At 59.7% G+C, this 10,553-nt stretch overlaps 1 protein-coding gene across 2 annotated transcripts; it reads left to right on the top strand.

The window, feature by feature from the left end:
- Nucleotides 1-24: 24 nt before the first annotated feature.
- CD40 (CD40 molecule) lies at nucleotides 25-8,959 on the top strand. 2 transcript variants are annotated; one of them, XM_041419206.1, is made up of 9 exons: nucleotides 25-128; nucleotides 1,358-1,439; nucleotides 2,020-2,145; nucleotides 2,244-2,387; nucleotides 2,605-2,704; nucleotides 3,629-3,690; nucleotides 3,924-4,022; nucleotides 4,455-4,480; nucleotides 4,863-8,959. In XM_041419206.1, exons 1-9 carry the CDS (start codon nucleotides 81-83, stop codon nucleotides 4,938-4,940), a joined length of 765 nt encoding a protein of 254 aa, XP_041275140.1. In that variant the 5' UTR covers nucleotides 25-80; the 3' UTR covers nucleotides 4,941-8,959. The 2 variants fall into 2 exon arrangements, with proteins under 2 accessions (XP_041275140.1, XP_041275139.1); XM_041419205.1 differs by having other exon boundaries at nucleotides 4,785-8,959.
- Nucleotides 8,960-10,553: the final 1,594 nt, after the last annotated feature.

The raw sequence follows: 10,553 nt of genomic DNA, 5'->3' as shown, positions 1-10,553 counted from the left end.
GCGGCCCAACGCCCCTTCCTGGGCGGGAACGGACCGAGGCGCTCTTAGGAGGGCGGCGGCGGCGGTCGGGGCGCAGCGCCATGAACCGGCTGGGGCTTTTGGGACTGCTCTGCGCGGCGATGCTGGGCGTGAGTGGGGCCGGGATCGGGCAAGGAGCGGGACAGGGGCAGAGGCGGAGGGGATCCCTCTCTCTCTGTGTCCCGCCGGGCTTTCATGGAAGGGGCACGCTCCGGCCGCTCCGGCCCGTCCCCTCGGCGCACCCGCCCCCTCCGGGGAGCCCCGGGGCTGTGCGCGATGGCGAGATCGGGACCCGGCGGCGCTGCCGCCTCGGGTCCGTCGGGCCGCTCTCCCGGGCCCCAGCCAGGGCGGAGGAGCTGTCTGGACTGCCTGGTATCCTCTCCAGGTCTTCTACCCACGCGCTTTCGCTTTCCTCCGGTGGCGCAGGCCCGGCAGCCCAGCCCCTCCCTGCGCTCGCTCGGGGGTCCCCACGGGCAGGGACGGGCAGCGGCGAGCCCCGGGACGCTCGGCTGGGACCCCCAGTCGGGCGGCACGCTGGAACCGGCTGCCGGCGCTTCTTTAACTTCTCGGTTGCGTGTGGGCGGCTGGTTCGGCCCCGCAGCCTCATCGCTGTCCCGCGCCGGGGCTGCTCGAGGTGCCCACGGGGGTGGGCTGTGCCCGGCCGTGCTGGGTGCTCGTCCATGGCACCCTCGGCACGGCCCTCTCTCCCTCGCTCTCTGCCGGAGCCCCTGTCCCTCTCCGCAGGATGGCCAGGCGGATCTGCCGGGCTACAGGGATGGGCAGCGAGGGGCTGGCTCTGTGAGAGGAACGGTGCTCCGGGTGCCCTCTTGCACGCTGTCTAGCCCGAGAGCTCATTCCCTGCCTCCTTTTTACCATTTCCTGTGCAGGTAGTCCCCTGCCAGGAGGAGCAAGGGCAGGCTCTGGCAAAGTTTGCATGGGTGATGCGCTTGGCTGGGGCTTTCCTGTCCTTCAGGGACGGCGTGTCAGCCTTGGGAAGGGGCTGGCAGTGCTCTGAGCGTGAAAGCTTGGTGATCACTGCTCCCCCTGTGAGGTACCGCAGTATTGTTGGCAGGGGCACAGGGTGATGTGCAATCACCTTATGGTAGGAAATGTGAGGAAATGTGGAGCAACTCTGCCGGAATCACTGCCACCCCACTTCAAAGACAGCACAGATGGCATCAGGCAGCGTGGGTGGCTGCTGTGGTCTGTGGTTAGTGGAGGTGTGGGAAGAGCAGCATGGGGAAGCCCTCACCTCAGGGTGCAGGTTAGCAGACGTGTCTGTGGAAGCACGGTGGTGCAGGAGCGTTGGATATGAATTCACAGGTCTTGTTTCTTCCAGTGCTGGGAACCTGCTGATGCCATAACATGCTTTGATAAGCAGTATATCTACAAGGGCAGATGCTGCAATCGGTGTCGTCCAGGTATGGAAACCCTTTCCTGGGGATCTCACAACTGGGCTGTGCCAGGACCTACTGCCTGGCCACAGCGGGGCAAGCTTGGCTAGGTGTGATGGAACCCCTCCACCTCACTGCCAGCAATGCTGACAGCTTCATCTCCTTGTGTCATCTCAGTGAGAGAGCAGCTGGGACTTTGTGAGTGGTCTTGGAGACCCCTTGTACCTCAGCAAATGTGCCACAGCTCTCTTGGGACTGTTTGTGCTCTTGCAGCTACAGGACCCCCTGGCAAAGGCAGCTTTTTGAGGAGAGTGCTGGCACTGGCACTAGAAAATTGTGATGGTGTTTGCCAGCTGCTGCTCGCACTGTCAGGTCATCTCCCAGTCCTTGGAGTGCTGGAGGGACCCCACAGCCCTCCCTCCCCACCTGGCCCCTGCAGTATTTGTGGTAATCAGGCGAGCTGACTCCTTCAGCCCTGGCTTCCATGCAGAATAGTGCAGCAGTCCTGGCATCCACAGCTGCCAGCTTTCCCCTGTCCTGCTGGCAGAGGTGCTGTCTGGAGAGAGGGAAAGCCCCTTTGTCCCTTCCTCACCAGCCTCTATTGCAGGCGAAAAGCTGGTCTCTGAGTGCAATGAAACAGAAGACTCTGTCTGTGCCCCCTGTGAGAGCGGGCACTATCAGCCAAGCTGGACCAAGGAGAAGCACTGTGCTCCTCATGATATCTGTGAAGGCAGTAAGTGCTCCCTGTGACCACTGACCCCAACCTGGGGGGACTGGGGGGACTGGCTCCCCTGCTTGGTGTCTCACCTCATCCATGTTCCCTCTGCCCAGATGCCGGCCTCATTGAGAAGATAAAAGGAAATGCAACACACAACACGGTGTGCCAGTGCCGGGCCGGCACACACTGCTCTGACATCAGCTGCCAGACCTGCGTGGAGAACCAGCCTTGCCAGCTTGGCTCTGGCTTTGTGGCAGGTAAATCTGACAAGCTGTTCCCACTCAACAGGACTGATGCCCTGCCAGCGCTGACCTCAGGGAATGGGGGCTCCCCCAGCGTGGTACCCCCTGGCAGGGCTTTGGGAGAGCTGTGCCATTGTCACAGGGCGTGCTGCACATCTGGACTCTGCAGCCCCTTGCCCCCTCAGGCCCTCACCCCCCTGCTGACCTTCCTGCCATCTCTGCTCCTCTGCAGCCAAGGCCGTAGACCGGATGTCATCCCCCTGTGAACCCTGTGCAGAAGGCACCTTCTCCAACGTCTCGTCTAAAACCGAGCCGTGCCACCCCTGGACAAGGTATTGTCTGAGTACAGACCATGTCCTCCCACCAGCCCCAGTGAGCACATCCTCTGCTGCCAGTTTTCTTGGTGGCCTTGGGGACTGGGCAGCTGGGCTGGTCTCTGAGGGACACAGCATCTGGCTGGTGTAGGGCCAGAGCAAGAGAACAGGGCTAGGAGCACAGTGTGGTCCAGGACAGCATTGGCTGAGGTTGAGGCAGACATTCAGGGACTTGTGTCTGTCCCTTGCTCTGTGCACAGACTGCTTGTCCCTTCAGGGGTGTCCATGCTGTTATCCATGCTGGAAGTAAGGGGTCAGGATCTATGGGGATGCCCCATGCCCTGTTCAGGTTCTCTCTCCCAGTGCTCTCTGTGCCTGTAGTCATCAGCCAAAGCACAAGCCCTCTCCATGGGGAGTTTGGCTTTGAGGATGCCATGAACTGGCAGGTCATCCCTGTCTTTAGAAAGCTGCTTGAGGGTTAATTGCAGTTCCTGGTAGAAACATGAGCCTTATTTCCAAGCTGAATTAGTCTTGCTTCAGCTGCCAGCCATTGGATTTCACTTTGCTTTTATCTATGCCCGAAATTACTTCCCCACAGAGCCACTTGTAGCCTATCTTAGCTTTCCTGTCATAGCTACAGTGCTCAAGCCCTGGGGGCTTCCCTGACCGGACAGGTCTGCTCCGTCCTATGCCTTGTCCCTAAACTTGTTCCCATCCTCAGCAGTTTCAGCAAGTCCAGGCCAAGCCCCAGGGTTGGTACCCTGCTGTGTACCTGCTGTCCCCCTCATGCTGTGTTGGTGGGGGTCCCCCTGCTCACCCTACTGGAGCTTGGCGGGCTCAGAGCAGGATGTGTTTTGGGGCAGCTTGGGTGCCTGCCCAACCCCAACTATTCCCTGAGCTCGGGTTACTGCTATGGTTACATGGTCTTGTTCTTCCCTGCAGTTGTGAGGAAAAGGGGCTGGTGGTGAAGGTGAAAGGGACGAACTCCTCGGATGTGATCTGCGGTAAGTGCCTGGTGCCCAGGGCTGATCCAGTGCAAAGCACAGAGCACCCCAGGGCTCCAGCTCCTGCAGCACTCAGAAGAGCTGGCCTCATGCTTGGTGTTTTTGGGAGAGGAAGGCCTGAGTGCATGGCCAGTGTGATGCCTTTCTGCCTCTGTCTCCATGAGGGGTCCCTGTGGGGCTGGGGCATGACTCCGTGTCCCGTGGGTGCCTCACTGACCTGTGTCCTCCTGCAGAGTCGAGCAGGCGCTCCTCGCTGTCAGTGCTGATCCCCATCACAGCTGCAGTTGTCACATGCCTCGTGGGTGTCTGCATCTACTGCCTGGTGCACACAGGTGAGGGGCTAAAGCATGTGAACTGCTGCCTTGGCCAAGGGAGGGAGAACCTTTGCCGGAGGGGCCATAGAGGGGTGAAGGGTTGAGCCAGGGAGGACAGCAGCAGCTCTGCTGAGAGTGAGGAAGCTCCTCTGAGGATGTCAGCAGGACAGGGTTTGCTGAGTCCTGCTCTGCCTTTAGGAGCAGGTGTGTTGGCACTGCTGCAGCCTGAGCTGGGCCGGCTCTTGGGTGACAGCACTGGTGCCCCATGAGTCCATTCTGGCTCCTGCTGTGACCCCAGCCTGCCCAGCCTGGCAGTGGCAGCAGGCATAATGTGAGCCGCAGGACCTGTGGTGCAGCAGCACCAGCCCTGCCTCTGACCCCCGGAAGCTCCTTGCAGGGCAGGAGCACTTCCCCCTGAACATTGTCTTCTCTGTCCCTCTTTCCATCCAGATTCCAGGCGACGAGTGCCAAAGGAGGTGAGTCTGCCTAGAGCCCCCTCCAGCAGTGGGTCGGGATCCCACCTGGGCACAGCTGGGGATGTGCCAGCAGCAGAGCAGGGGCTGTAGCTTTGCAATGCAGGAGGGGTGGGGGCTGAACTAGGCTGCCTGGCTGGGGCAGGACAAGGGCTGGGGCAACCTGAGGGTGCTGCTGGCAAGTGCTGAGCATTTGGGAGGGACCCATACTCTGGCCTGCAAGGGAGTGTAGCAGGAGCCTGTGGAAAGGTGTGGGTGCAGAGTGGGGGAATGTAGCTGCCTGCCCCTGACCCCTGCCCCTGTGCAGATAGAGGCTGGGGAGCCCGGAGAGAACCCAGATACCCAGCAGCCCATGGAGCAGGATGAGAATGTCTTGCCTGTGCAGGAGACCCTACTCAGGGGCCAGCCTGTGGCCCAGGAGGATGGCAAGGAGAGCCGCATCTCGGAGCAGGAGATGCTGTGAAGGCGCAGGGCACTGCCCCCGACAGGAGCACAGACTGGACAGCACCATCTCCTCTGTCCCCTCTCCAGCTGGGGAGGAAATCTGGCATCTGGCCTGACTGCAAATGATGTGATGCTGCAATGGACCATGGCACGACCACCCCACGGGAATACCACTACAACTCCTGGTCTGGTCACCTGCACAGGGCTGCCCTGGTGGAGCAAGGCTTGGCTGCCTGCATGGGGACATGGAACAGAACCCCATCCTGCTTCCTGCCCAGGTGATGCGATGACCTGGGTGGCTGCTCACCTGCTGAGCCCTTGCCACAGCAGGGTGTCACTGCTGACAGGAAGACCCCAGCACAGATCCCTGTCTCCCTGAGTGCTGGAGAAGCCAGGGCTGGGAAAGGGGGCTGCTGGTGTGAGATCCCCGCGGCAGAGTTCAGTCCCGTGTCTGGGGTGCTGTGGAAGCGCTGCCCGTGCTGGAGCAGGGGCTGCTGGCGTCCGGACAGGGCACCCCGGCCCCTGCCGGGCTCCGTGGGAGGAACGAAGGCAGGAGCGGCGGTCGCACGGCTCTGCCCGGGGCCGGAGCGCGGACAGCGGCGTGCGGCGGCCGGGAGATGGTGCTGCGGGACCGGCGCGGGCTGCGCGGGGCGGGACCGGCACCGCCCGCCCCCGCCCCGTCCCGCCTCCGCTCCAGATGGCCTCGGAGGGCTCTGGCCTCGGGGGGCTCTGGCCATGGGCTTGCCCAGCGCGGGGCCCCCTCCCGCGGCTCCTCTGCCCGTCCGTACGGGAGCGGCCGCGCTCCATCACCCTCCAACCACCGCTGGCGAAACCGTGTGATTAAACGCGATTATCTGCCCCTGTGAGTGAGCAGCCCCGAGCCCCTGCCGCCCACCGGCACCCCCGGGACCGGCGCTCCCAGCTCTGATGTGCCGGGAAGGATGCTTTGGGAATGGGCGGGTGCTCCCAAGGCAGAGGCTCCCGGGAGAGGAGGGAGGGAAGAGCTGCCACCAGCTGTGCTGACCCCCACCGTGCCCCCAGGCCCTCCCCAGCACACCTGGCCCCACTCCCCTGCATGCGCTTCCCCTGTGGCTGCCCTCCCTGGCCCCCGCAGCAGGAGCTGTCCCAGCACAGCCATGCCCAGCGGAGGCAGGGATGCGGGCAGGGCTGCCTGCAGCAGGCAGCTCCGTGCCCCGAGCCTCGCTGCTGTGGCAGTAAAATGCACAGGTGGGGTCCATCACACTGCAGGGCAGCACTGGGTGCTGCGGTGTAGCAGCGGAGTCACCCCGGGCTCCAAAGCACTGGTGTGGGGCTGCAGCAGCACTGAGCCCGCTGCAGGCTTTAGGTACTGGGAGCAGCCTCAGCCTGTGACCCACCACTATCTGAACACAAGCAGCACGGCATGAGAAAGGCCATAAATCCTAGAGCAGGAGCAGCTGGAGCATGGAGCAACTTTGCCAGTACAGGCAGTGGCACATTATTTAAGGCTCCTCTTAAAACCTAATGTTAGGTTTAATAAGGGAGATAAAAATATGGCAGCAGTTTTCCCTCCTCTCAGGGCTTGGCAATCCCAACAGTGCTGGTGGGATGGTCTCAGGCTGTGCAGCATTCCCTTGGCACCAGCCCAGAGAACACCCAGTTCTGGGGACAGATGTGATCCCGCTCCTGCTGGAGGAGAAGGTGTTACGTGGGCCACAGATGGAAAGTCTTTGGCCCCAAACATGAAGCCTGTGGCCCCAGATGGATTCCAAAGGACTGTCCCCAGGTGGCAGGCTGAACTCTGGGGCCACCTCCCCACTTCCCCCGGGGCTGACCCTTCCCTGCTGGCGTGCAGCGTGCTCAGTGCCCGCTCCCTCGTGTCACGCATGTACCGTCTCATTAGCACGTCTGTCCCCCAAAGTGAGAAGGGAGAGCGCGTGAGGCCTAATTGAATGTAACTAATTATTCACTCTGCAAATGCTCTGTTTAAATGGGATTGTGAGGGACAGAATTACTCATTCTGAAAAGGGGAGAGAAAAAGAGAAAGACAGAGATAAAACAAATAGAGGCGGATGCTGGAGCTGCAGCTCGCTCTCTCTCCCCAGAATACCAATTACTGGATGAAGTGATTGTATAAATCTTTACCGAGTGAACGGACTGTACTAGTCACTTACTCCTGTCCTCTTATTATGAGGAAGCAATGAAAAATCATCCCACTCTCCAGTCCAGTTAAGGGTTCCCAGTCGCTGTCTTGGGCAATATCTCACCGGCTGGAGAGCTTGTCCTGGGGCTTTCTCAGGGTGGGGGGTCCCACTGAGACAGGGCTGAGCACTTAGCAGGAGCCCACACCCCTCCTGCACCCCCAGCCCTGGGGAGGAGCAGTGGCTGTGCACGCTCTGGTGAGGTGCAGGACTTCTGCCCCAGCAGGAGCCAAACCATGCCATGCAGCACCCTGGGACATGGGGAGACATGGGCTGGCCAAGGGCCCCAGTGTCACACATGTCACCCAGTGGCACTCCTGGTCTTGACCCCTCAACTTGTTCTTGCCTTCTGTGGGTCCAGCCCTGCCAGCCCCCCCTGGTCTCCTCCACTAGCTCCTGCAGTGCTCACTGAAAAGGGAGAACATGGTGCTTCCCAACCTCTTCCCACACTGCAGTCAATGTTTCTCACTCAGGGTGTCTCTGCTCCACTGGTTGCAGAAATGCACTTATTCACAGTGACCTCCATCACTCTTGCCTGCCACGTCTTTTAAACCCAGATCCCTCCAAACACCCACATTTCTGTTCTCAGTAGTGGTGTGGGATGGGAGAGGAGGTCCTGGCCATGCAGAGCTGCGAAAGCTGAGAATCCCCCTGCACCCTGCCATCAGTGGGGAGCACCCACATTCTGGGGTCCTGCTGCATGAGCTGGTGAGGACCCAGCCACTCCCATACTCCCTGCAGGCAGCCCCAGGTCCCCCTCACCACAAGGCACCCACGAGGGGCTGGTTTAGGGGGACAAAGATCACCACATACTGCAGCCAGAAACAGAGGGACCCCTTCAGAGGGGCCTGCAGGTGCTATTCCAGAGAATTCCACAGGAATTGTGTGGTGGGTTCAGCTGGTGGGGAAGACAGGCTGGGCACAAGTCAGTGCCGAGAGGGTAAAACCTCCAGTCTGTCCTGCCTTGTTCTGGCTTGGGATTTGATTGTTGCCAGCAGCGAGTTTCCATGCACTGGAGATGTGCGTGTGTGGGTGTGAGGGAGAGATAACATCATCATCATCATAACAAATGCAGTTGTGCAGCTCCATTCTCTGCTTATTGGCTTTCTTCTCTTTATCTATAAATAATTGCGGGGACACAATAGACTTTTAAGTCTGCCAAAGACTTTGTCTCCCTCCAGCAACCGTATTGCTACAGTGCTGCCACCTTATCTGCTTGTAGAAGGATGAGGGTGGGAAAAATATTTACTGTCAGGGATATTTGTCATCTGCAAATTACTCCGCCTACAGTTCGCAGCGGGGATGGGACTGACAGCACCGATCTGTACTGTGGGAGTGTGAGCACAGGGGGTCTCCACACTGCCCCAGGCCCACCTGAGCCTCGTCCCATTAGCTGGTGGGGTGGGCAGCAGCAAGCTGGCAAACCCACCATGTGTGCAAAGCCATTCCACAGGGATGGGGGATACAGGTGATGGTACTGAACCAGGCACCTGGCAAGTGCCTTGACACAAGGTCCTTGACACAGAGGATCACCTTGGTGGGACTGGGACACCAGGCTCAGAGGTTTGCCAAGTTGCCAGCTCCTCCCCAAGCCTGCACCCCCAGGCTGTGCAGCAGCCTCAGGCACTGATCACTGTGAGAGCCCCAGGCCTTGCTGTTCTGCAAAGGCCAAGAGTGCTGGATGCTCCACCACTCTCTCAGCACCCAATGTCCCTGCCAGCCCTGCTCTGCCTGCTGCTGCCAGCCCCACCAGGCTCGCTCTCTGCTGGAACTCCTCACATCCTGCAGCCCAGAGGCCTTTGCACAGCACTTATCACTGCAGTATCCAAGAACCGATCTAATTGATGTGACACCAATTATTCCTGTATCACTAAATGCAGAATTAATGCATCTGTGTGTATAAGCCTCCTAGACCCTGACCATGAAATTACGACTTTGACACGAAAAGAGCCAGAGCCCTGGAACATCATCTCTCAGCTGAGCCCCCATCACTGCAGCTCTGGCCAGCCCTGCTGGGACACCTTCCTGATGGCCACACGGACCACGCAGGATCCCTGAATCATCCAGCTGGCTGCACAGAGAGCTGGGGCTTGTGGCTCTTTGCAGACTGGGCTGCAGCCATGGTGGTCCCACACAGCCATGCCAACCTGGGCAGCACCAGCCCAAAAGTGAGTGCTGGCAGAGCTACCCTGGCTATTGTGACAGCCAGCCCAGGGAGCTGCATGCTCCACAGGGCAGAGCAAAGCCATTTCTGGGCTGCTCAGCACAGCTTATGCAGACTGCAAAGCTCTTGGCTTGGACGTGGACTGGTGCTGGGAAAAGCCATTCATTGCACTTGAAATTTTTCTGTGAAATTAGGCTTTGCCTGGACACGCAGGGCTTGGCACAAGCAGAAGTTTGTATTTTGTAAATTGCTTTCTACAATCAATTAAAGAAAAGAGATGGCTGTAGCCAGAGGTGGCACACGAGATGGCTCCAGGTTGGGGCTGGTTCCAGATCCTTGCCATACAGCCCCAGGAGCAGTCCCAGCCCAAAAGGAGCAGCCTCAGAATGGGGAGATAATGTGGCTGGGCAGAGCCTCACCAGGTGGAGGAGGAGGTGGGCAGCTGTGAGGGGGGAGGATGGCCCCATCAGGGGCTGCTCTGCTGCCCCTGTGCTCACACTGACCACTGGGGTCACATGGAGCTGCTCCCAGGCCTTTGCACTGTGCCAGTCAGTGGCAGCTCAAGCTGGAGCCGTCCTGGAGAGGAACCCTGTCTCCTCCAGCCTCATCCCAGTTGTGCTCACACTGACCACTGGGGTCACATGGAGCTGCTCCCAGGCCTTTGCACTGTGCCAGTCAGGGTTCATCTCCAGGACTGGAGCCGTCCTGGAGATGAACCCTGTCCCCTCCAGCCTCATCCCAGCGCCAGCACCCCTGATACTGGCAGCACACCATGGAGCCAGCACTGCTCCAGGGCAGCAAAGAAGAGAGGTCCCAAGTGAGCTGGGGGTGCAGTGAGGCTCAGCCAACATGGCAAAGCTCTGGTACCCTTTCCCATCCCATTTGGGCAGAGCATGGTGAGCACAGCATGTGTCAGGCTCCTCGGATGGCGAAGGGCTTGCCCTGGTTCTGGTTTGCTCAATGTTTTCATTAAGGACCTGGATGATGGAATAGAGAAAGTGCTTATTAAATTTGCAGATGACACGAAGCTGGGAGGGACTACAAGTATCTTGGAGGACAGGATTAGAATTCAAAATGATCTTGACAAATTGGAGAAATGGACTGGAAAAAATAGGATGAAATTCAACAGGGACAAGTGCAAGGCAGCATGCTGAGCACGGGAACAATCAGCTGTGCAAACACAAGCAGGGCCGGCGGCGTGGGGGCCAGCCGGGCATGAGGCCACACAGGCATGGGGCAGGCACGGGGCATGGGCAGGCAGGAGGCTCAGGCTGTCTGCTCAGCCTGA

The sequence above is a fragment of the Onychostruthus taczanowskii genome, unplaced genomic scaffold (assembly GCF_017590055.1).
Source record: "Onychostruthus taczanowskii isolate IOZ18803 unplaced genomic scaffold, ASM1759005v1 scaffold60, whole genome shotgun sequence".
NCBI lineage: Eukaryota > Metazoa > Chordata > Aves > Passeriformes > Passeridae > Onychostruthus > Onychostruthus taczanowskii.
This window is presented reverse-complemented; position numbering and strand designations above follow the sequence as displayed.